At 43.1% G+C, this 27,342-nt stretch overlaps 1 protein-coding gene across 1 annotated transcript in view; it reads left to right on the top strand.

Annotated features, from left to right (window-relative positions):
- Window positions 1-27,342, top strand: part of EEA1 (early endosome antigen 1) — a 641,400-nt gene that overhangs the window by 62,844 nt on the left and 551,214 nt on the right. Inside the window, exons 2-3 of the mRNA XM_086919279.1 lie at window positions 1,741-1,833; window positions 19,819-19,946. Of these exons, the coding sequence (XP_086775405.1) occupies window positions 1,741-1,833; window positions 19,819-19,946 (221 nt within the window). The remainder of the gene's footprint in view (window positions 1-1,740; window positions 1,834-19,818; window positions 19,947-27,342) is intronic.

The raw sequence follows: 27,342 nt of genomic DNA on the forward strand, positions 1-27,342 counted from the left end.
TGAACTTTATGATCTGTGCGTTATAACGGGAAAGTGCAACTTATTTACTTTTTGTGTTTTTGAACTCTTTATCATTAATAGTTCTCCCATTTTTGCCTAATAGCCATTTGTAATTAATAAATTGTATTTGATATTTGTACATATAGTACTCTGCATATCTGATACAACATATTGTTGAATTGCAATTCCTTTTATATGGTAATAAGAAGAGCAGATATATTCTATACTGCTTTCCCTTAAACAAATTACTAAATATAAAATTCCTCCTTAAGAGGATTCTGTTGTGTGTTTATGTTCAAACCCAGTCGCTTGGGGGTTTACTAGGTTGCTCTAACATAGCGTGTTGAACTTTCTTCAAGTCGCATTTTCAGAATTGTGACTAAAAATCCAACTCCACATTTAGAGAGGGCTTCCATTCAGAAGTTTCAGCTTGTTAAATGTAAAAAGGTTACCCCGGTGGTATCCTATGGGAGAGGCAGACCTTGCAGTAGTGGAAAGAAAATGTAAATGAGAGGGTCGGGGGCTTCCCTAAGGTGACTTCTACATAATGAAGAGGTTTACTTTGCCATGTAAAAATGGCAGTTTAAAAACTGCACACACCGGCTGTAATGGCACATCTAAGACAGGTTTGAAGGGCTACTTAAATTGGTGGCAAAATCTGAGCTGCAGGCCCACTAGTCTCATTTAGTTTGCAGAACTTGGGCGCATATAGTACCATTTTACTAGGGACATGTAAGTAAACTGAATATGCGAATGGGTGTAAGCCAATTCTACCATGTTTAAAGGAGAGGGCATTTGCACTTTGGCACTGGTTTGCAGTGGTTAAGTGCGTAGTCCTAAAGCCAGCAGAAAACAGTCCGAAAACAGGATAGTTGAAGTTAATACGTCAGGGGGAGAGTCATGCCAAGGATGCCGGGCCTAACCTCCCCCAGTCTATTTTCCTATTCTTCTGCATGCTCTGTACTCTTTCCCTCCTCCACGTGATCTTATAGTTCCCTCTTCTTCTGGGTCCTCGGATCCAACCATCCCTCCACCACACTGTACTTTTCACATCTCTTCGTCCACTGTCCTCCCAACTGTGCTTCCAGTCTCAATACGGTTTTCCTCTAATCTATATAACCAAAAAACAGCCACATATCTGGTTTCTCTCATGTTTTTTTTTTCTTTCAAGTGCCCTCAATTTCTTTTAAGCTCCACAATTCCTCTTAGTTGCCTGACTTCCGCGAGACTATATTTATTCTTTTCCTCAGTTGCTGCCTTTTCTCTGTTTCCTACATCTTAATTCCCATTGGTCTTTTCAGAGTGTGTGGAGAAATTGAGGATCCCCCATGGTCGCACTGTTTCCATTGTTTAGCAGCTGGAGGTACACTGTTGGCATGTTGCAGACAACAATAAGAATAGGCAGAGTTAGCATTAAGGGCAGCAGAAATAGCATGGAGCAATGAGAAGGTCACTGCACTGCTGTTTTCTCATGCTCACAGATCAAGCAGCCGTGGAAGAGAATTGTCAATTTTGTGATTCTTTAAGGTCTCAAGGTAGATCACAGCTCTCGCACACAAGTGCTACAAAATATTTTTCATTCGGCAAATTCCGTTGTAAAGTGTACCTTCCGAGTCTTAACTTTTTTTACTATGGGCTGCTGCAATAACAATATAAGTTAAATCTAAAACTCTATACACACACACACACATACACTTCCAGGTAATCAAATACAAATGTAGTTTTCTTTTTGTGTTTCAGACTCCAGGGAGATCAGGATCACAGAGCTCCGATTTAGATTCAAATGCCACGCCAGGAAATGTGGCGGAAGTGAACAATGATGGATCTTCTGAGGTAATTTAGTGTTTAGTTTTGTACTGTCTTGGCATTTGCGTCTGCACTGGTAAAATACTCCTGGAATTGTCCACTGTTGAAAGTGTGTTTTTTGTGTTTGCATATTTGAAAAAATATGTTTCGATAGTGAGGTTCAATATTCCCAGTTAACTTCCTTCTGGTTTATGCATTTTTCCTGACAGGCCTTGCCCCAGGTTGGCTGATGTTCCCTTAAGGCAAACCAGTAGTATTATTGCCAGGTAATTCCCCATGAAATTAAAGTGTATGCCCTGGTTTCTAATTTTTACAGTAGTTTCTCCACCGCTTGCAACTTTCCCATGATGATTAGCAAGATGGTGGTAAAGTCATGCAGCATCCTGCCTAAGTGTGGTTGAACTGAGGCAACCTGACCTATTAGGGAGTATCAGTAGTGGAAATGTACAATGAAAGCCTGTGTTCCTAGGAAGCAGAAAGGTGGTGGAAGGGACAGAGATGTAAGTAGAACTGAAGCAGCTTTATTATGAAGAGCAGGAGTATTCTTTTAACCATAGAGGCGCACGCATAACAAGCAAATTCTTAGAGATCCAAGCATATGGCGGGTTACTGTCTGGGAGACCAGATCCTTGCCAGAAAGAATGCTCCTGCACATCCCATACCATCCTTCCTTTTAGCCTTGCACCTGAAAATAGGATCAAACGACGGCTAACTAAAATTAGTCTAATTCCACACAGCTATCCAGTTTTTCTAGTCCCTTTCCTCACACTTTAGAGGTAGCCTATCGAAAATAGTAAGCTCACCTGCCTTGTATACTTGGAAGCAGCCTAAGTAGAATGGGCTTTTATGCCCTTGTTAAATCACTCCATAAATACAAATCTGAATCAACAACGGCAGAATTTATGGTAGCTGTGAACGCTGAAACTATGGCGGCATGAAAAAATTGTGATTATATATAAAAAAGTGACTAGTCCGTGTTAGCTTTGGTAAAGTTTCAGAAGGCCAACAAAAAGTCACACCCTTTCAGCATTGCTCTGCAGTTTAATTTTGATTGAAATCTGGCAACATAACCATTACTACTGGTGGATAGAATGCACCGCCTAGGAGCTCCTGTGGTACCCGAGGGTGAACTTGTTCTTTCATTATGTAATCTCCCATCTTCACAAACAAACTGGCTCATTTTAAAATATCAGAAGACTATGAACAGTAGACAAAATAGGAAATTGTGGCATACCGAGTGAAGTCTGGCTTCCCTCATGACAGGACTGGGAAGTATGGAATCAGTGATGGGACAAAGAGAATCTGTACACTGATGCGGAACTCAGCAGTAGTAAATTATCTGATGTGAACCACCATCTGGGCCACACTGTCAAGTTCAAATAACATAGAGGAGAAATGGACCTCGCCCAAAGGTCGCAAGCCATTGCGTCCTGACACTTTGTGTTATTACAGCAAATAATATGAGTTTTATTGAGGATTTCTTCACAAAACTTGAATCCTGATGTACAGCAGCTTTCTGTGTTTGTGGAAAAGGCTCTAAGGGTTCCTGTTAAGAGGGCAGGATGTGTTACTTTGACTTGGATATCTAAAGCATGGGGTAACTGTTTTCTGAAAGTATGGGTCCTTGAATGAAATCTTATTTGAAGGATAAAGTACTGATATTTAGATCACCACCATATATTTTATCTGAGAAGGGAACAGCATTTTATTAGCCAGGTACAAGTTTATGTTTGGCAACTTTCATAACTCAATGTGTAATTGTGTTTTTTTAAAATAAAAAAGTCTTATTGGTTTTAAACAAGCACACACCCAACATTTCCAAAACAGAGAAGGTAAATAGCTTGTACAAACCCCCATCTAGACACCTTAACGTCTACAGTATTCCTACCATTTCCCCCCACACCCTTGCATGCTTCCGCTGACATCTCCTGGCTCTGTAGATCGCCATGGACTTGTGTGCTAGACTTGAAGAGACAATTTTCCAAGCTGACAGAGGCGGGACCATTGGTGAGCTCTAGCGCTTTACGAGTTCGATCTTAGCGAGTACTGGGCCAATCCCCAGTAAGGTTCAGTTACCACAAGTTTCCCCCAAATCATTGATTGTTCCCACCAAGGCAACCCTGGGAGGATGGGTCTACCGTTGTGCCCAGCACACGAGTAAAGCTGATGAATATTTACCCTCAATATTGTTGAATCACTGAGCATTTCTAGGCCACATAGAAGAAATGGGTCTTTTCTGCTTGCAAAGTGAGCATATGGGGGATGATGACTTGTTAGTCCTCCAGTCTGACTGGTGTAAGGCTTGTTGTATGGAGGAAATTAAATTGTATCATTTAGAGAGGGTGTATGAGTGACTGTATGAATGATTCAGTGGGTGTGTGACTGACTGTATATGCGAGTGATTAGGTGTCTCCGTGAATGTATGGGTGAGTGTCTGGTTGTGTGGATGCCTGTATCAGTCTGTCAGTTGGTGTCTAAGTGGCTGAATGGGTGTGTGAGTGGGTATGTGAGTAGGTATGTGAGTAGCTGTATTGGTGAGTGTTTCGTTGACTGAGTACCTGTATAGTTGTCTGAGTGCCTGTGTGGGTGAGGATATGTGTGACTGCTTGTATGGATAAGTGAGTCAGTAGCTGTATGGGTGAATGAGTTTGTGTATGGCTGTGTGGGTAAGTGGGTGTGTTCGTACTATATGGGTGAGTAACTGGGCATTATAGGTGAGTGATGGAGTATATGAGTTGTGGTAAATAGTTATTTACCGTCGGAATTTCTATGCGGTAAAGTTCAATAATAATAACTCAATCGGAAATAAAGAGACACAAAGTCCGTGGCAGCTGAGTTTCAAAGTGGGTTTTATTCCATAAAATGGAATGGTTCGAACCAGGATATCATGTTCCTTTCACCATAAAGGATCAGGAAGGGATAGAGCATACTTTATTGACAGAACATAACTTTTATAGTTAATGCACAGAATGGTGATCAATACAGAAGGCGTAACAGCTGAGAAAAACGAGATAAGAACACATGTGCGTAGCAATACGTAATCAGAAAGGCGTGCACTAGGGCGTACACAGAGGCGTGTGCTAGAAACGTCACATAAAAGTGACACAAGTGGGTGGATACCTAGTGGAATCGTGCAGTGTCAGCAGAAATCTGTGGCAAGGATGCGCGCGCAGCAGCATGACGTGTGACTGACGTAAGGCTGGAGGGTGCAGGGGACTTGACATTTAGCCCTAGAGGGGAGAGACAGAAGTCTGGCATGTCAGATCAACTCGTTCCTAAATCATATCTGATATCTTGTGTTTGAGGAACTATATTATCTAGAAGGAAAGGTCTCTCGGGCAGAGGCTATTCTATACTGAGTGAATATGTGTCTACGTGTCTGCGTGTAATGCGAGGGCCATGGGCCATGGGCCTACCATGGTAACAGGAGCAATGAATTACTTGCATGGAGACAGAGAGGCCGGGCCCTTTGCTCTGCAGCCGGGGAAATGTTTATCTATTCTGCTAGACTGGAATGTGTTTTCGAGGAGCTGAACTCGGCTATACTGATAACTTGAAGGCAAAATACTGTCTTTGGCAGGCAAGCAGGCCGAGCCGGGCACCGCTCGCCGCGCAGGGAGTAGGACAGAGGTCAGGGAGACATCCCACGCTGCAGCTCTTCAGGAGGCAGAAAACAGAAAGGCTCGATGGCAGGAATCAGGGCCTAGCCCTGCAAGACTAGGGAAAACGTGAGAGTGCACCATAAAAAGACGTTGGCAAGGCATACTTAGGAACTGAATTATCGATCCATTCATGGCGGATCTGAAAGAGGACATGTTAACGTTGGACGCAAATGTATTTGCGTCTTCATAGCTGGCACAGGAGGGAAGTTACATGCACTTTAAGCTCGTACATGGAGACTGTGGGGTACACGTTAGTGAACATATCTGACCTTAAAATTTTATATTTCCTCATTCCCTCCTTGTTCCCTACGGACCCTTCATGATACATCAATCCTCATTAGTCCATCTATTTGTTCATATAACATCATTTGCTCTTCCTTCTTTAGACGGGATTTAGGACGTGGACTTGGATGAGGAAAACAGGATGTGGCGCACAGGCCGCAAATCGCCGGCCCACATTGTATACACAGGCAACAACTGAATACTATGAGAAGGGCTATTCCGAGGAAGGATAGGACTTTCCAACCCCAGGCTGACAACACGCTCCAGAACCAACCGGACCAAGTCCAAGTACCTGGATTCTGGTGTATCTGACTTGCAATCTTATGGAGACGTGTAATGGCTTTATATACTGACGGTGCATTATTAGGAATGAAAACACAGCAGCTCGATCCGAGGACTTTACAGGCCCCGCCCCTATCGGCCAGGATGACGTCAAGGACGAGACGATTTTGAAGAACGACAAGTCTCATAGCAGACTGTTCCTCGGTCAAGTTACCTAGGGCGGAAGTAGTTTCATTCACTACTGCTTCGAGGGTTCTGGTTAAGTGACGTATAGATTTACTATTAAAGACAGCACCTAAATAGGGAAAGAAACCTTTATTGAAATCTGTGTATCGTTCCCATGCCGTTTCAGTATAGTCGACAAGCGGGAGATCTCTCTGGTGTCTGTTAGGTACTAGTCGGGAATTTCTATGATAATCAGGTGGAGCTAGAAAAACAGGTGGCAGAAGGAATGCAATATAACATGTCCCATCCCAATCTAGTGGCAAACGTATATAGGCTGTATGACCACAAATGAAATAGGAATGGCGGGTAGCTTTGAATGTAGACTTGCCTTTATCACTGAATTCGATCACAGTAGTACATTTACTATGACCTAGAGGTACTGAACCATTCTTTCTGACACATAATTCGCCTTTAACGGGTAATACTGACATAGAGGCTAAGTCTGGTCCTGTATCAGACTGAACATTTAGAATCATGAGGTTGAGTGTATAATTACCTAATCCATATACTTCATTTTCTAGATCGGTCCCTGTCCTTTGCGGGAGACCCTCCTTGTTAGGGTAACATGCCTTATGCAGAACTGTGTTCAGATTTCCCCATATCCAACTGCCTTGGTAAACTATGGACTCAGAGTCTAAGGAATTTATTAAACTAAACCATGCACCACAGGAACCATTATGTGTGAACGGGTACGGGAAGAGAGGCAAGACTCCCTTGTATTTCTGATAGGGAGGAAGTCGACCACATATCCAACAATTGGTAGCATTGCTGGTCTGATGAGAATGATGTAACATACTGATAAAAGTATTGTTGCGCAGCGCAAGTCGTTAAGACAACTCATGAGGGGGTAGTTCACTGAAAGTATGCTCGACAGTGCTGTTTGAAAAGAAATGTGCATGTATGGAGAGAGGGAAATACATATGTAACAGAATACTTGCAGCAATAATCGTAAGACTCAGAAAAAACATAATCAATAATGTCACTATACAGTGGCTACGAAGAGATTTACAATATTCTCGTTTCTTGAACTGTTTCTGTCTATCTCTCTCTATTGGGGTCTAACGGATACATGTCAGAAACTGTCTAACCGATTCACCTAGGGGAGGACTTAAACAATTAAACTGTCTGACTTGCTAGACCTCAGCTTTGAACGATATTCTTGTTGAGGAGTTTTCTCTACCAGAGGGAGTTTAGAGTCACTGGAATCTGGGCAGTCCTTAGAGGGGGAGGAAGAGTCAGTCTCTAGCGGTGATCCGTAAAGTTTCTTAACGTGACTCATATGGACCCATCCTTTGCGGCCCTCAAGTTTCACGGCCGTCCTCGTTGTCAATAAGACGAGCTTCGGCTCCTGCCAGCGGGGCTCCAGCGGACTTTTCCTGTCGAAATTGCGCACAAAGACGAAGGTTCCCGGTGTAATCTCGTGCGGCTTTACCTCGGTGTTGTCGGGAAAGGCTGCAGCTACCTGTGAACGACATGATTGTAGTGCAGACATCAAGGAGGCAAGGTAATCTGTCAACATATTACTATCAACATCAGTTATTTTTCTTGGTATGGGCGTCCCCCCACATATTTGGTGGCCTACCGAAGACCACCTCATACGGGGATAGCCCTGTTCTCGAGTGTGCAACCACCATTCTCATGTAAAATAATGCAACTGGCAAGGCGACTATCCAGTCGACCCCTTTCTCGGCACATATTTTAGCAAGGCGTGTTTTTAGTGTTTGATTGTGGCGTTCCACGAGACCTGCTGCCTCGGGATGTCGGACGCAGTGGAATTTCCATTGATATCCTAGCAAGAGTGAAACCTGCTTCATTAATTCGGATGAGAATGGCTGGCCGTTATCTGAGTACACGACACGAGGCAAACCGTACCGTGGGAAGAATTCGCGAACCAGCTGCTTGGCAGTGGTCGGAGCAGTGTAATCTGGGACTGGATATGCTTCTGTCCAACGGGAAAGTGCACAGACAACTACGAGGACATATTTGAATCCTCGACATCGTTCCATCTGGATATAATCCATCTGGAGGACTTCAAAAGGGTAATCAGGAGGATTGAATCCACCTTGCTCTACGGGAATACTTTTGCCTGGATGGAACTGACAACAGATCATGCAAGTACGCACTTTCTGTTTTGCTGCTGCTCGTAAATGTTTGTTGTACCAGAGATTCTGTAAACTGTCTAACATGGCTTTTTCTCCCAGATGTGCTGGACTATGTGCAGTGTTAATCATAACTTGAACCATAGAGTCGGGGAGAAACCATGTGGCTTTTCCCTTCGTCATCCATCCCTGATCTGTCTGGACCCCTCCTAGTTCAGTCCATTTCTTTATTTCGTCTGGAGTAGCATGTGTCTGTATGTCAATTACATCTAGTGCGGGATCCTTAAATGTCATGCAATGTGTCGGAACTATTGTCTTTGTCATGTCAGCTGCAGATGTATGAGTCAGAGCTGTGTGTTTCGCGGTTTGATCTGCCAGGTCGTTACCCTGGGAAATGGTATCGGTAACTTTAGTATGTGCTTTACATTTCATGATGGCTATGGCTGAAGGCAGATGTATTGCTTCTAACAGTGCTTGAATGAGGGGACCATGTTGTATTTTGGCTCCGTGAGAGGTCAAGAAACCTCTTTCCTGCCAGAGGACACCGAAGTCGTGTACGACTCCAAAGGCATAACGTGAATCTGTGTATATGTTAACATTCCTGTTTTTGGCTATTATACAGGCTCGGGTCAGAGCAATAAGCTCTGCAGCTTGAGCAGACAATGTATCAATACGGTGTGTTTCTTTGACTTCAGTTTCAGTGGTCACTGCATATGCGGCCACTAATTCTCCTGTGCTTGTTCTCATACATGAACCATCCACGTAAAGTGTCAGGTCTGGGTTAGTCAGTGCAACATCTGTTAAGTCTCGTCGGGGCTTTGTTACTGCATTAATGATTTCTATACAGTCATGTGGAGCTGGATCTGTAATGTTCGAAGGTAACAGTGTGGCAGGATTGAGTATGTTACAGCGTCTGATTTCTATGTGTGGTTGGAACAATGTCAGTTCATAACCTGTCAGTCGTGCTATAGTCAAGTGTTGAGTCTGTGTTCGGTTTAAAAGAACTTCCACAGAGTGTGGAACTTGTACTGTCAGGGGATGTCCTAACACTATGGAATCACTTTGTCGGATTGCTAAGGCTGTTGCTGCAACTGATTTCAAGCACGCAGGCAGAGCCTGGGCTACTGGGTCTAATGTACTTGAAAAATAAGCACAAGGCTTATGTGAACCTGCTTGATCTTGTGTGAGGACAGACAACGCTGTACCATCACGTTCTGTAACAAAGAGTGTAAAAGGTTTGCTGTAACATGGTGTTGCTAAAACTGGTGCTTGACATAATGCTTTCTTTAATTCTTCAAAAGCCTGTGTGTGTTCCTGAGTCCAAGGGAGGACAGTCGAAGTCGCTGCCTCCTGTGTTGTCAACTGTATAAGGGGCTTGGCTAGAAATGCGTACTGGGGAATCCATTGCCTGCAGTAAGAGGTGAGGCCTATGAAGGCCCGCACTTCCTTTTGTGTCGTGGGTTGCGGTAAGTGTGCAATTAACTCGATGCGGTCAGGTGTTAGCTGTCTCCCCCTCTTGGACAGCAAGTGCCCAAGGTACACCACTTGCTGAACACAGAATTGTAACTTTGAAGGGGAAACCTTGTGTCCTTTGTCAGCCAGAAAATGTAAGACTGTCAGTGATGCGTGTTCACATTCAGGTTCGCTACGGCATTTGAATACTGTCAAGTTGTCTTTTCAATGCTTGGCTGTAGATGCTGGGGCTTTCTGTGAATCCTTGAGGTGCGCGTGCAAATTTGAAGCTTCGGCCATTTAAACAGAATCCGAAGAGATATTGGCTTTCCGGATCAATGGGGACACTGAAGAAGGCGTTCTTGAGGTCTATTACAGTAAAGAACGTCGCCTCTGAATCAATAGCAGTCAATAAGGATGAGATGTCAGGGACCACAGGGTACTGGTGGTGCATTTGGGTCAGTACGTTTAAGAATCGGAATGATAGGGAAATTACATAGATTGGAGTCGGTTTCGACAACCACTCCCTGTGCAATGAGCTCTTCAATGATTTCCAGTAAAGCCACTACAGCATCAGTTGGTAACTTGTATTGTCGGATTCGGGGCAGAACGACACCTGGTTTGAGTGTAACACGGTGTAATGTGCATACAACCTACATCAGTTGGGCCTTTCACCCACAAATGCTTTGGTATATTTTTCAATCTGTCATCAAAATCTCGTAACACATAGTGACCTTTAAAATCACGCAGAAATAGTCTAACTCCTAGTCTAACTCCTTCCGGAGAACAACATGTGACCGCTCCTAGAGCCTTCAGTGTCTTGATACCTAACAAGTTTTCTGGACATGACTTCGTGAGTAATAAGTCTGTAGTGCGTGACAATGGACCAACTGCTAGGGGAACAGGTTTCGATACTTCGTTAACAATAGGCTGTCCTGAAAAACCAAGGGAAACATTCTGTGAGCCTGAGAGGGGTGCCCCTGGAACCTCATTGTGACTTATCGTTGTTCGACTTGCCCCTGTGTCAATCAGAAACTTTCTATCCTTTCCTAATACTTGACTATGTACATAAGGACCCTCTTGATCTACAAGAATTTCAATAAGAGGCAAGCCAACTTCCCTCTCTAGGCTGTTTCATGTGTATCGCTGGTAATCGGGGTAATCAGATTGTGCATACTGGTACATCTGTTGTGAAACTTGCTGTGCCACGGCAATAGGCTGTGGCTGTGGTACCGCTACTGTCTGTACTGTCTGTTGGGGAGCATGCATTGGCTCGGTGTTCTGTGGAACATGTTGCTGGACCTGTTGTTGGATCTGGTCTTGTCTGGGCTGACGGGGTCTCTCTTTAGTTTTACCTGTGGATATGTTGTGTTTCAGGACGGCACATTCATTTACATAGTGGCCTGGCTGTTTACAGTAGTTGCATGTCCCTTTAACGGGAGCCGCCGAATTATTAGACTGTGTCATACCCCTTTTCTGACCGTCAGCTGGGACTGACTGAGCAACTAGCATTTTCATTTTCGTGTCTTTCATACGCCTTTGTTCGTGATCTTGTTCTTCTCTAATTCTGTTCTGGTGGTACTGTAACATTTGCAACATTTGGGATGGTGAGTTTGCTTGCCATGTACTCTCGACTTTATATACACGGTTCTTAACCTGGGGCAGGGAATTCTCGACTAATTTGGTTACAAAGAGGTGCGGGTATGACTCGCTACTTGGTTTCAGGCCGCTATTGATAATAAAACATTTCTCGAATCTAGAATAATAATCACTAGTGTCTTCATCGTGTTTCTGTTTACAGGCTGAGATTGCATCCCAGTCTTCCTTTTTCGTTGTCAATAATCTTGGCAGTACTTGTACAATTAATCCTGGTAATGCTTTAGCTTTTTCCCCAAGGCCTAACCCTGGAGTACGACCATTTTCCTCGTCTTCTATTTCGGTCCAGTTAATCTTTTTATCTCCCACCTCCCATTCTCTGTTCTAGAATTACTTTTATCAGATCGGTACCTAGACCTCTCCATCTATTAGAGAGCAGTTCTACCAATATATCCGGTAAGGGACCTGGATCAGAATGTTGGCTTTTAAACAACGTAATGAGATGCTGAATCATGTATACACTAGCTAATTTTTGTTCATCAGGGGAAAGGCTCAAAAACGTCTGAGCTACTGCATCATCATTATATGTACTGGAATTGTCAGCCCATTGTACGGCGGACCGGGCTAGTTCTTGTTCATCCATGGAATTGAGTACATGGTACCCCATTCGATCTTGAAGTATTTTATCGGTAGCCTGAAACAAATGTTCAGGAGTCCTTGGATTTGACATGGCTGCTTGAAACACTCTCTTACTTTCTGGACGGACCGGACGCATTGTATTATTAAAGGGTCTTCCCTTACCTACATATGCTATCATTTCTTTAGCTGGTAATTGCAATGTTTGTGCTGTGGTCTCGGGTTGCTCCTCTTCCCCCGAGGATTCATTCTTGTCTGAATCTATTCCTATTTCAGGCTGTCTTCTTTCGTGTATTTTAATTACTGCTTTTCGGATCCTTTTGTACATGTTTTCTATACAACTCTGTTTATCATGCTTTCCGTCTGCTATATTCTGACCCCATTTGTTAAGTGCGTTCATTTCTTCTTTGTCTACACCAGGCCTATCTTGGTCTCTTATCAAGCAATTTATGAAGAAGCATTTAGTGGATTAATGCCAGGAATAATAGGTGCAGGAAGGGCTGGGGCTGGGGGAACAGGCGCAGGATGTGGAACGGGAGGAGGAGTTTGTTGTTGCGGAAGTGGTTGGTCATTTCGGGGCGGGGTGCCATCAGCAGGTGGCGCCTGGGCACGTGGATTTGTATATGCGGGAGCTACGTCGTCTAAATAGGAAGAAAGGAATATGTCCTTTGCGGTCTTGTGGCGTACTTTAGTAGGAACTAATGGAGGGGGCAGATCTTTCGGTACTTCCGGGGTGGCCTTAGGTAAACCCTCGGCCAAAAGAGGATACATACCATTCGCAAGAGTATTTCGCTGTCTGTCTACTTGCTCTGCTTTGACTCGTATACCTTCCTCTACTAATTCATTTTCTCGGGCTTTTTCTGGATCCTCCCTATGTTTCTCGGCTTTTCTGAATTCTTTTTCTGTTCGTTTATGCGATTCTTTACGCCACAATTCTATGGCATCTTTCTGAGATTGTCTGGCTTTCTTTTTCCATAGCGCTTCTTCTACTCTCATGATGCAATCTGCATCCCATGTCCCTGTAACGGGCCATCTATATTTCTCTTCCAGATGCTTAGTATAATCGGCCCATAAATCTAGGTACAATATGGCCTCGAAGCCATGTTTGTGGTACATAAAATTTCCGGGAGTGTCCCTAGGTGGGACAGGAATCGCTTCCTCTAGTATCCCTTTCCTAGTTCCTATCTGTCTTAATTTGCTGAACAACGGCATCTTGATATTCGGTACTTGATACTTACTTGAACCTGAACACACTTCTAACACAGAAACACAGTATTGTATATCAAACAGTCACTCATACCAGGACATTAATCACATAAAACATTTTGAACACATATTGACTACCCTTGAACTCTAAAACGAGAACAAAAATCGAACCCTTGAATGTCTGAATTTCTTGATATACTGCTAAACAGTACAGATACACCGCTAAAACAGTGCAGACTGGGTCTGTGTACCCAAACCCGTCTTTACCGGATACATAGTAATGCACCCGTCTAGATGCGTCCCCAGCAACGGTACTCACCGGGAAGCACGGAACGGAAGGCCTCGGAAACTCGACTGGACTGGACCGGACTGGACTGGACTCGACTCGACTCGTGACGTAGGTACTTCGGAACTGGTGGGCCTCTAGATACCTCGGACCTTGTTCTCTTTGGCTGGGCTCTGGTCGGGATCCTCCGCACTCCTCACCGCCTCGTCTGGGTGCTAATCGCAGTCTCAGTCACCTCCGTAGGCCTGAGGGAGATACAGGAAATCCTGCGGGTACGCGTAATTGTCCGTCTTGGCTGGGGCAGGGGGCAAAGCCTGCAACGCACCTACCGGCGCGTGGGGTGGGGGAGGGGTCCCTATTCAGGCGCCAAAATTATGTGGTAAATAGTTATTTACCGTCGGAATTTCTATGCGGTAAAGTTCAATAATAATAACTCAATCGGAAATAAAGAGACACAAAGTCCGTGGCAGCTGAGTTTCAAAGTGGGTTTTATTCCATAAAATGGAATGGTTCGAACCAGGATATCATGTTCCTTTCACCATAAAGGATCAGGAAGGGATAGAGCATACTTTATTGACAGAACATAACTTTTATAGTTAATGCACAGAATGGTGATCAATACAGAAGGCGTAACAGCTGAGAAAAACGAGATAAGAACACATGTGCGTAGCAATACGTAATCAGAAAGGCGTGCACTAGGGCGTACACAGAGGCGTGTGCTAGAAACGTCACATAAAAGTGACACAAGTGGGTGGATACCTAGTGGAATCGTGCAGTGTCAGCAGAAATCTGTGGCAAGGATGCGCGCGCAGCAGCATGACGTGTGACTGACGTAAGGCTGGAGGGTGCAGGGGACTTGACATTTAGCCCTAGAGGGGAGAGACAGAAGTCTGGCATGTCAGATCAACTCGTTCCTAAATCATATCTGATATCTTGTGTTTGAGGAACTATATTATCTAGAAGGAAAGGTCTCTCGGGCAGAGGCTATTCTATACTGAGTGCATATGTGTCTACGTGTCTGCGTGTAATGCGAGGGCCATGGGCCATGGGCCTACCATGGTAACAGGAGCAATGAATTACTTGCATGGAGACAGAGAGGCCGGGCCCTTTGCTCTGCAGCCGGGGAAATGTTTATCTATTCTGCTAGACTGGAATGTGTTTTCGAGGAGCTGAACTCGGCTATACTGATAACTTGAAGGCAAAATACTGTCTTTGGCAGGCAAGCAGGCCGAGCCGGGCACCGCTCGCCGCGCAGGGAGTAGGACAGAGGTCAGGGAGACATCCCACGCTGCAGCTCTTCAGGAGGCAGAAAACAGAAACGCTCGATGGCAGGAATCAGGGCCTAGCCCTGCAAGACTAGGGAAAACGTGAGAGTGCACCATAAAAAGACGTTGGCAAGGCATACTTAGGAACTGAATTATCGATCCATTCATGGCGGATCTGAAAGAGGACATGTTAACGTTGGACGCAAATGTATTTGCGTCTTCATAGCTGGCACAGGAGGGAAGTTACATGCACTTTAAGCTCGTACATGGAGACGGTGGGGTACACGTTAGGGAACATATCTGACCTTAAAATTTTATATTTCCTCAGAGTGACCGTATGGGTGAGAGAGTGAATATAAGTGGCTGTGTGGGTGAATATGTGCTGGTGTTAATGACTGTATAGGGGAGTGAGTGTGTGTTGGTATCTGTATGAGTAAGTGTGTGGGCATGCGTGCATCTGTATGGGTAAGTGGCTGTGTGACTGTATGGGTGAGTGACTAGGTGTGTCAGTAGTTCTATGGGTGACTGACTCAGTGTGAGAGTGGCTCTATGGGTGGAAATAGTGGCTGTATTAGTGAGTGGGCGTATCAGTTGCTGTATGGGTGAGTGACTGGATGAGTGTGTAGATCTATGACTGAGTGGGTGTGTAACTACAGGTATCGATATGTGAATGGGTTTGTGAATGGCTATGTGGGAGTGGGTGTATGAAAGGTTCTATGGGGGCGTGAGTGATTGCGTCGGTGATTCTTTGGATCATGTAATTTTAGATGTCAGTGATGCCATTAGTAATGTCACGGACCATGTAACTAGTGATGTAATAATTGAGGTCATAAGCAGTGTATTACAGGTGAGCGCGAGTTATAGTTAGCTCAGCTAACTAGAACTGCTGTTTTTTACTGGTTTTGTAAGAGTGAAACCTGAGCCTAACTATAACGTCCCTGTAAACTTTAATTTTTCCAGTGAATTTATATAGTTTTAGTTCGAGCATTTAAGACCACTTGAATATACTTGAGTATACTTATATCTGTATGTACTTTGTGGGCTCTGGAGGTCAGCCCAAGGACTTGTCTGCATCCACGTAGAGACTTTTTTTCTGTTCAACTGCCTGTATTTAACCGTCTTGATAGAAAACGATCAGCGGAATTGCTTTCTGCTGAGGGACTTTCTTTTTTTAAATTTTTCTGGCAACAGCCTCTATTTAACATTCTTGTTAGAAAACGACCAGCAGAGGTCAGTAAAATGCCAGAATCACTTTAGCATTCTCCTTTTCATTGATCTCCCTCTGTGGCCTCCTAGACAACTAGGTAGCAGATATGGTTGGTCAGAATTCAGGAGGGTGGGGAAATGAAAGGAAAACTCAGTTGCAAGACCAGAGGCAGCCAGCAGGGGGTTAGATTGGTTAATCATTGGGAAAACCATGACCTTAATGAGACAATATGCAGGCAAGTCTAAGCTTTGCTACAAATCGTTCCTATAACAGGTTGTTCTCTTTTCTCCTACATCCTTTCTGACCTTCTGATACTTTTCATTGAAGATGTGTGATAGACTGGCCACGGGGGCAGAGGAGGCCATTCAAGTATGGGTAGGTTATAGAACCCCAAAAGAACTAAGGGTGAGGAATTCCTGAATTCCTTATTTTATTTTTTTTTAAGTCCAGGGAAACAAGCCTTCATCTTTGTCCATTGGACAAGCAGTCTCAACCCCCTGCAGGACAAACCCTTTGGCTGCCAGTTTACAGCAGCACAATATAGTTTTAATGAAGAAGAATGTCAGCTGGTAAAAACTTTTTTTATATTATACGAGGTAGGTTGTTCAGAACTGTGTATATGATTAATTATTTCAAAGCCTTTGTTCGTTCAATTTGTGTTATAGCCTGTGGTTCCAATATAGGAATGTGTACCTATGTTTCCAAAACATAAAAATGTGAGCCTTTTTATAAAGGTGCTTCTTGATTTTACGCAAACGCATTCAGAACAAGCTTTTGCATGTAATGGGTCTCACATTTTAGAAACTTTGACCTATTGATATTGTAAACGGCAATGCCTTTTATTTTTGCAGTTTTTTCTTTTAAAACCCTGACTAAAAGGAATTGTCATTTACAATGCCGTTAATTCAAAATATTGTATTACAAATGCTGGTTTCTAAAATATGCAGGGGAGTGTTCACTAACAAGGATGTCACCCAGGAAGGGGCACATGACGTTGTTCTCTGGGACAGTGAGCACAGGACACTGCAGCACCATCTAAGCCCCACACCCTTATGCGAAGGAGGGAGGCTGGCAATATAGGAGGAGAGCGTGGACTGGCTGAGGGAATGGGCAGCAAAGAATCGGCAGCTACTCCTGTCAGCATATTGGGTCCTGTGACCTCAGCGCAGTATCCATGAAGCGGGCACCACGCTTATTGTGAAAGTTTAAAAAAAAAAAAAGCGCCCGGTATTCCTGAAGCGGGCGCCACGCTCATTATTAAAGTTAATTTTAAAAAATGCGCTCGGCATGCAAATACAAAAAAAACTGCCGCCATTGTCTCCATCAGTGTATAAAACAAAATAGTGCTCACCTACTTATAATACAGACCATGTAACAAGCCTAGTAAAAGGCGTTATAGGCGTTAACAAATGTAGACAAGGCGGTACCAAGGAGGAACTAAGAAGCCTATTTAAGAATCAGAAGCCAGCATTTAAGAAGTACAATGACAAAAGCCAATGACAAATATGAGTGGGTGGGGTTTCCAGTGCATACCCTAATACAGCATGCCTCACAGAGCGAGCAGCGCTTACACGCTGCCGTTAAGCTCGACCTATAAATGGAAGCAAGATTAAAGATTATTTTCTTTCAACATAAAATCTACCCAAGAAATATTTGCGACATGGAAAAATACAGTCGAAAGTGGAAGACTGTGTTGCTATGTAATCCTGAAACTGCTTGCTTTCAAAATAAAATTTACCTGAAAAAAATATTAGCAACTTGAAAAAGCAGACAAAAGTTAGACAGTTTTGCGAATGTATCACACAATTTTAAAGGACAACTTGAAATACCGTTTCCTAATGCATCATTAAATAAAACCTGTTTGAATGAGAATCCGTGTAAATCTATTACGACTATCTCTTAAAAAATAATATATTAAGGTTCCAATTCTTAAAGAAAGTCACAAAAGTGCACTCCAAACATCTTGCATGGTTGCAGATGTACAACTTTCAGGAATTCCTTAGAGTTAACAAAAGTAGGAATGGGAACTCGTAACAGCTTCAGGTTTCCAGTCAAACACCTAGCAGACTTATGTTTTAAATTTATTTTCATGAGTATTTGCCTTTGAAAATCTGCTGAGTGAGAGTACATTGTTCTGTTTTTTGTTTTTTTTTCTTTTCTTTTTTGCTTTCCCTACACTCCCATCCTTTAATGAGAAATCTTTTCCCACGCTGCAAAACCTTTTATTCCTTCCTCTCAGGTGTTAATATCCAGTCTTTTCCAGTATACGAAGGAGTTGAGGCATAACCTTAAACATTTAAGTTTGCGATTGTGCCAATTTGCACGGCATTTCAGCCATGTGAATAGATGTGCTCACACGAAAATGTTCACGAGTTAATCCTTCCATCGGTGCAAATGAAGGCATAACATTTTCACTGTGACCAGATCTTTCAGAGCAAATTTACATGTACAATGTAAATCTAAAGTCATTGATAAAACTCAGTTATGACAAACCATGGACTGAGATGCAGTGAGCTGTAGTGATATCTCCAGAAATTACACTATATGGTGAAATGGAGAGTATAGTATGGGTTTGCTTACAGTAAAGGTTTGCGGAATTGAGTGAAAGCTTAAACGTAAATCTGTTATAGGCTTTCACAACACTCTTCCTGAGAAACTAAAGTAAGAAAGTAAGTGAAATCAATAAACAATTCATTTAGAACCATGATTTATCCCGAACCCTGTTGTAAACAGACTAATGGCCTAATGAAAGAACTGTCATATTCGGAACCCTGCTATAGTCACTAAATTAGCCCCGTTCTAGAGCCTGCAGAAATGGGTCTATATGTAAAGCCTGTGAATATTCAAATATTTGACACAAATAGACCACTTGTGTGTTAAGAATCATGTTTAAGCAGACAGGTGACCTAATCAGAACCTTGCAAATATCCAAACCATGACCTAATAGGAGCCCTGGCATACTCAAAGAAGCATTTATAAGAGCTGCGATATAATGAGAATCTGTCTGCTGACTGCATTGCACCCTTGATAACCTAGCTAGGGTCCCAAAGTCTAATAAACACTTGATAAATAACCGTACCAATGTGACCAAAGTTGCTAAAGGGTTCGTGAAGCTTCGGTTGGGAGTGCAGGTAATATGGATGAGGAACTCTAGGCCTGACTCCTTTTTATGATGATTCATGCACATTAATTTTTTATTTTTCTTTCTATTTAGTGATAGCTGTCGAGTTATCACTTACCCAGTGATGTGGATTTGAACATTACTCAGTTTGGCTGAGAGAACCCAAGTAATTAGGGAATTACTTGGGTTCAGGGAAGGCATGGCTTGGCATTTCGGGCTGGACTGTTCCCATGAGGCACAGGGTCAGACTGATTTGCATATGGCCATGTCTGAACTGGGGTGGCAGAGTGGGCTAAAGAACGTTGATGGATCAAACACAGATGTTTACTGGGTGTAAGTGATTGATTGGTTCAGATGCTCCGTCCATCGCCACCCCCTTTTGTACCCCAAGTAATTAGGGCATTGTTTGTCAGAGCAAAACTGCCCTTTCTGAATCAGAAAATGTTTGTCAATCTGTGTGCTTCTTTAATATTTGCTTAATTTATGGACTATGGCATTACTGGCATTGAAATTCTTGTGCAATCAAAACAATCCATGTGAAGACTTCTTTGGCGAGGACTTTTGGATTAAAATGTTCTTAAATATAGTCATTTTTTGTCTCCGTTTTCTTTTTTTAGTATTGTCAGGTTAGTGCATGTGATGTAAAAATGCTGTGCTTTGACTAATCCGTACTTTTTGATTGTTTTGCATTAGGGCTTCATTTGCCCCCTGTGCATGATATCGCATGGATCCGCTGAAGAACTTTTTAAGCATTATGAAGCAGCACACGAATCCGGCAATGACCCTGGTCACGACGGTGAAGCTAATAGGTCATTAAAAAGGTAATAAAGTGAACTACTTTAGCATTTGTAATACAATATGTCCAAGGCTTAATATTGTTTCTCCTGATAAATGGCTTGCAGTGTCTAGTTCAAATTTTCGTACTACTTGGAGGTCAGTTTCTTCACTAGCCGCGATGGCGACCAATCTAGCAATGTCAAGCCCATCGTCCGATGACCTGTTTCTTTCAGAAAAAACTGCAGCAGGATAAAACGGTGTCCTTGCTTACTGCTTCCACTTTAAGGAGCCCCGTCCTTTCACTAGGCAATAAGGAGGATTGGTACTTTAATCGTGCACTCCGTCAAAGAGTTAGGACTCCCATTTTTGTTTCTCTCCTAGGATTACCTCTGCCCAGTTTGGCAGACATTGAGCAGAAACGTGTTTTGGCGTGGCGCTGGTATTTTCTTCAATTGGTGGGGCCTAGTCGCTCATTTGAGCGTGGTTTGAATGTCGACTAGAGACCAAAGCCTGCATTGTCTTTGCCTTGCTAATACAACCCGAAAGTATTGGGTGCTGTACGTAAACTAGCCATTTTTGTACTTTCAAAAAGTAGAATGATGCAATGACAGACTTTTTGTCCATGTCCTGTTTCCCAATTGAACCGACCAAGTATGGTCAGCCTTGCAGTTCTAGTAATTAAATATGTCTAATACAAGCGTCTCCTGACCTGTGTCTTAGTCCTAATATGTCACATTGGAGTTGGGACTTTGGCTTTTCCCAGAGGCCATGCCACTGAGGCTATGTTGTGATGTTTGATATTATTTGCATTGTTGAGTCGGATATTGTGGAATTTGAATGCCAAGATTGGTCAGATGGAGACATTACTATTGGAGTAAAATAATAGTTCGGTTGGGAAAATGGAAAAGCCTGCAACTGAAAATTGTGGTCATTAGTCGATGCACTACATCATGTACAGCCAGTATAAAACATTAATATTAATGGACAATTTAAGTGTATGATGATGGCACGGACTGAAATGATGTGGGTGCGTTTGTTGTCGCAGTGTTGACGATTCACAGTTAAGAGATGGGCTTTTAAATGTGGGTAGAGAGCAAGTTTCACAGTAGAATGGGTTCTAGTGGAAGGTGTGAAGGAATAGATGAAAACATCCATTGTGCACATGTTTTCGAATGTCCAGTTGCTGGTGGTTCGAGGATTGGGTGCTATGGAAGGACATACAGCGCTTGGACGCCCACTGGGCAGCAATCGCGCTATATAAATCAATATTCAATATAATTCAGTAATACTTCCTTGGTTGCCGTCTTGCTTTAGTGGGTCTTATCGAATTTCCCCCTGCCCCTTATAATGTCCCTTTTTGCTCCCATTAGTCCCGTGTACATAGGGTCAGCTTATATCTTTGCAGGTGTCAGTCTGTTCTTTGTTACAGGATCGTACACAATTATGTAATGTGTATTTGAGTGTCTAGGCCCTTCGGTGTATACACTCATCCCAAAACTATGCTGCACTCTACAGCTCAATTTAGTGAGTAGAAGGGTACACTCCTTGTTAATATATATTGAAGGGGCCCACTACATGGGACCAACCCTATCTTTATAGCTGGATCCTATAGTAGTATGCCATGTGTAACATCTTAAGTTGTATAAAACGAAAATGATCCTGAATTGCCACCTTATTACAATGTTTCAATGCATTTTGTCACTCAGTGTCTTCTAGCGGTCCCAAATCCCTTTTCCATTTGTTTGTGAGTCCTTACAGGAATTCGGGGTGTTACTTATGAACGTTTTTTAACCCCTTAGACGCTAATGACAAAGCCAGCTCGTCATGGGCGTTACCTGCGCTGCGCGGATGACGAGCTGGCTTTGTCACGTTACGCAGGATTTTTGAAAATGCCGCGCACAGCGGGAAAAACCTCCGCGGCGATGCGGATAAATCAGTAACAACCCTTCTTCACAGGCTCTCTTAAGAATCCTGTTCTTGAATGGCAATGGTTTTAGTATCCCTTTCCTGTCCATCTTATGTGTGTTCATTGCATGTTTCACTTTTAAATATGTGACATATTGTGTTGACTGCAGTCAATATTCCTCCTGCAGCTAGAAGTACTCATTCACCCCCCTCTGTACCCACAGTTTCTCCCAGTATGAATATACCTACATGGTTCCTAACCCCTGAACACCATCAATCATGTGAAATCTCCTAGCAATTCTCCTATCTACAATGGGGTCACCTTGATCTTTAAATAATCCCGTTCCAGAACTACTTTGTTAATCGGTGCTTCCAGGTTCCCATATCCATCCCCATTGTAGGTAGTTGCCTGTATGATGCCCCCCCCCAATTACCATTCTGTCTAACATTACCACTGGTGTATAAATATTAGCAAGGGCACAGTTATTAATCGCCACCAATAGAGAGGCCCAGTAGAAACCTAGCTGTTGGAAGCCTTATACTAGGTACATACTAGTTTTGTAACAAACTGACAACATTTTACAGAGTGTTCTTCCAACACCATTTGCGGCTTTCCTTCCAGTTCCACATAGGGCAGCCCATCCCATCATACTCAAAGGCAGCGGGTGCAAATATCTCACTTCCTCCCTAAGTATGTTCAGAGACTGTAAATATTTTTATTGGGAAAATGACATAAGAACAAACTCCAAAAGAAAAAAAAACAAAATAGCAAAGAACATCATGCGTTATATCTTTGCCATTCCCCACATTTTTCCAAAATTATTCCCCCACCCCCCACCGATCCCTCCCCCCCAGGGGCTGCAGGAGTATCTTAACACAGGACAAATGGAATACCTAAAAAAATCATATTGCGGGACCATTAAACTATACAAGTCAATCTTAAACTTAAAAGGGAGAGAGAGAGAAAAAACAATTACACAACAGATCAAAAAAAAAAATTAACAATTTAACTCTCAGGATTCAGCCAATTTGTAAGGGGCTCCCAGGTCCGTTCCCCCTCCCTCCGAGGCCTCGGGCCTCTCCTTTTAAAGATCAACAATTCCCACTTCCCAACATTTATAAATTTACTAAACCATTCGTGGGGGGTCGGGGGGACAGAATCCAGCCAGACTGTGGCTACACACAGTCTAAATGTGGCCATCGCAATAAATAATAGCTTTCTTTCTGGAACATTCATATAGGTATCCCAAACTCCCAACATTACAACCTGCGGTGAGAGTTTAAGCAAATATCCAAACACCCTTTCCAACCGTTGCTCGACTGCATCCAACAATGGGATTAAACTGGGGCATAAAGCAAACATATGCACGCTATCTACCGCAAATTCACCACATCTAGGACAATTAACTCCATCCACCCCACCCCATTGTTGTATGCGATGTGGGTAACATATATATTTAACCAGACCCCCCAGGATATAGCGGCATGGATTAGCAAATTTAGCGGCACAAAAAAGGAAATTTAGCGGCACAAATATGGAAATTTAGCGGCAATTTTGCGGCATTTTTTTTGGCCATTTTTCCTACAACAAACACAGATATCTTTGTTTTTTAGTTATTTAGAAACATGAAGCTATGAGACTCTATTGCTGCTGCTTTCTGTCCCGAAGGGAGACAAGAGAAGGCACGAGCGTACAGGAGATGTGCACGCGTACGGACAGGAGATGTGCATACCATATGCATGTACATCTCCTGTCCCCGGAGGCTGGCAGTGCCTTCAAACTAAGCATGAGCGGATTTTGCGGATTGGCAATCCGCGAATTTTGCGGATTTGCGGATTCGCAATCCGCAAAATCCGCGAATTCCCGCTGATTTTTTTTTTTTGTGTTCGCCCGTGTTTCTGCCGGTTCGCGAGGGTTTTTACAATTTCGCAATTTGCGAACTTACCTGTCGGGTCGCAAGTTTTGCGAACTTGTTGTTTCTACGTGTCCAGCCTGTTTGGGACACTCTTCTTCATCACTGCCACTCTCTGTCACCACTGCCACTCTCTGACTACTCATGCCACCCTCTGGCCCACCCATGCCACCCTCTGTTTCATCACTACACCCTCTGGTTGTCCAGTGTACATTATTTTCGGCAAAGTAAAGCACACCTTCCCTGCCTCAAGTGACCTGAATTAATTTGGGGCTGATTAATGTGTCACAGAATATTTTTTTAGCTGGCACCTGCTTCCTTAGTGCGCCCTGATTAGTGATCTTTTGCACTTGCTAAGTGCTTTCATTGTTGCAAAATTAGTTACAACACCTGCCCTGCCCCAACTGACAATAATGAATTAGGGGCTGATTAATGGATTTTAACTTCCAGCCTGGCTCCTGCTTGTCTCCCTTAGCTGTAATTCAGGACCTTTGTGGCATATGTGTAACTATTCTGAGGTTCAGAGCAGGGTCACATAATAGTTTCAACTGACAACTGAACTCTGGAGGGGCCCCTCAGGAAGCACTACAGGAAATGGCTACTAATGATGTGCCTGAACTTTTGAACCTGGTAAGTAGTTACTTTCAGTTTTGCCAAGATCGTATTTCTGCAATTTTGCACTTATTCGCGGGGCGCGAACTCACGCGAACAGTGCGAGCAGTGCGAGCAAAATCCGCTGCTCGCGGATTTGCGGATTTTGCGGGAAATTCGCAAATCTCGCGGATTGCGGATTTCCCGAAAATCCGCAAAATCCGCGAGCGGAACGGATTTTCCGCCCACGCCTACTTCAAACACATTTATGCAACAAGACTTCATTTTACTACACAAAATGAACCCCTTCTTCTCAGGTTGTACTGCCCATTCGTCTAGGTGATGTATAAGTATTTTTGGATTTCAAGGCTATTTGTGAGTCCCAATTAAGGAATTTTAAGAAATCGCAATTTTTTTTAGTGATTTCTTCATGCATAGCCTTTTGCTATTCCTTATCAGCGAATCCTTATTTTTCGCTAATAAGGAACAGCAAAATAGGTGCTTGATGCATCTGGGGCTTAGTTCTTCCTACCCTTAGATGTCCCTCAAATATGGTGGCAATAATGGATGGTTTTGTGGTGCAACAAAGTTGTATTTAAAAGGCGTACAAACCCTCAGCCACATCAGGAGGCATGCCTCATCAATGGGTTTGCTGTTGTGTGAGAAAATGTATTGACCTTAGCCATCTCATACTTTTTTATTTATATAAAGTTTTATATAGCGCGGATATGACCGAGGCGGGTATCAAAGCGCTTTACAGATCATCAAGGACAAAAAGAGATAAGCCAGTGTGTCAGTAACAGCAACAGTGATAAGCAAGATACTGGAGAAAAAGAGGAACAAAGTATAGTGACATTTTGTAAGCAAGTTCCTTTCACAAACTTCACCTAACAATTAATCCTATTGGCTAAAGTTCTGTAAGGATGGGTAAAATCCACTTTATTCAGAACCTTCCCCTCTCCGAATTAAAAAGGGTAGGGGGTCATATATTAGCCCATTTTATGTCATGATGTCAGCGTATTTCTGCACCTTATATTGCAAGTGCCAATTGCATTCTTCAGAGAAAAACAAAAAAAAGTTATGGTGATTGTTATTCCATTAATCAATCGGGACAACATAACGGTTTAGTAACAAAAACATTTCTCCCATGACTACTCTTCCCTTGTGACTCAGATTGGGTCTGTAGCACCTGTGGAAGGTAGGAAAGAAGCCCAATCATGTTGCTGCATGCCCTTAAACCTTAAAGTACACATTTCCTTTTTTTCTATGTCCTTGGACAATATCTTTTAAAAAAGCAGAGCATGTAGGTCCCTTTTGACTTTTTCCATCTACACTTTTCATCCGTCACGGGGAAGTAATGCTCTGTTTTACCTCTAGGAAATAGTACACGTTGCGGTATTATGCATTCTTCATTATCTCAATCCTGTAGCATTGCACTTCTGCTTTGAAAGACTGGGAGTGACTATAATGTGTTGGTGTCCTCTTGTATAAGCAACAAAAAGGAAATAGAAAACACAGGAATATTGTGTGCATTCAGCTATTGTTGTTTTCAGTTTTCTTCTATTTCAAGGTATATTCACACACTGAATTGCAAAGAAGAATGCTTAAAACTATAGCACATCATTGAGTCCATTCTTCTGCATCTGTGGCATATTGTCCTGAAGCAGTGGCCAAGTGCGAGAGAAACAAATATGCTTCAGCCCCCCTCCCTCCCCCGGAGTGTTTGTGAGCCCGGGCTGAGACAGCCCCGGGCTGGCGTCTTGTCTTAAGGCAGCTGCCGGGAGGGGGGGGCTGCATACGGGGGGGAGGGGGTGTCAAGTTCCTACAGCAATAGGCAGAGTGGAGGGGCAGGGGGCTCGAAGGGGTGAAAACAGAACAAAGCCTAGTTAACAAGTGAATGGCCTTTTACAGACCTGTTAAGTACCGCCAGCCCGGGGCTGTCTCAGCCCGGGCTGACAAACAGTCCGGGGCAGGGAGGGGAGCCTGCCACTGTGGGTAAAACATGCATGCCTTCAGTGTTTTGGGCGCATTTTCTAAATTTCACGGGCAGTTTTGTAAAAATCGCGGCATTTTTACAAAACTGCCTATTTCGCGATTTTTTTGCAAATCGCGAAATCCTGGAGGGTCTGTTTAACCAGGTCTTAAAACATTGAACCTGCAAGTTAGCTGACATTGTTGCCGATTTAGAAAGAGCTAAAGACTCTTCACATACGTCTTGTCCTGCCTGTACATCATTCAGCCAACGACCAAAATGTTTATCCAAGTCATCGCTTCTGGTTTCATTTACTAGTTTATACATCGTAGAAATAGTTGATTGCCCATCCTGAATCGTCTCTACAAGCAAAATATGATCCCAGCTAACCCTTTTCCGACTCAAAAAATCTCGTATCTGTCTAATACATTCAAAAGACATAATCCCTGTTTCCATAACAATATCCCCTATTACCAGAACTCCATGCATATTCCATTCTCTGAAATAGCCATCGCTGAAGTTTTCCGGTAAGAGAGTATTGTCTGTAACAGGAGTATATATATGTAGTCTCCCGATTTTGAACAATTTTCTAACGGGTGTCCAAACCTTGAAAGCAGCCATCAGGGTCTTAAACCTTATCATTTTAAAATAAGCAAAATCAATATGTCTAAAAAGGAGCCCCTTAGCTTCCTCCCCAAAAATTAAACGATAAATAGAAATGTCAGCACCTACAGGTTCCTGCCCTTCCAATCATAAACCTATATGCCACAGCGTAATTGCCCAATAATAACATTGGAAGTTCGGTAGCGACCATCCTCCCCTCTCCCTTGGTAACGTCATATATTTCATAGCTCGTCTGGGCTTTTTACCGGCCCAAACGAACCACGAGATAATTCGCTCTATCTTCTTAAACCAAATCAAGTCCACTAACAAAGGAATAGCTCTAAACACATACAAAATCTTTGGCAAAAAAATCATTTTGACCACATTACATCTCCCCATCAAAGTTAAGTGTAAATTGTTGATCCGATGCGCCTCAATATCGATTTTACTTAATAA

The sequence above is a fragment of the Lissotriton vulgaris genome, chromosome 1_1 (genome assembly GCF_964263255.1).
Source record: "Lissotriton vulgaris chromosome 1_1, aLisVul1.2, whole genome shotgun sequence".
NCBI classification, from domain to species: domain Eukaryota; kingdom Metazoa; phylum Chordata; class Amphibia; order Caudata; family Salamandridae; genus Lissotriton; species Lissotriton vulgaris.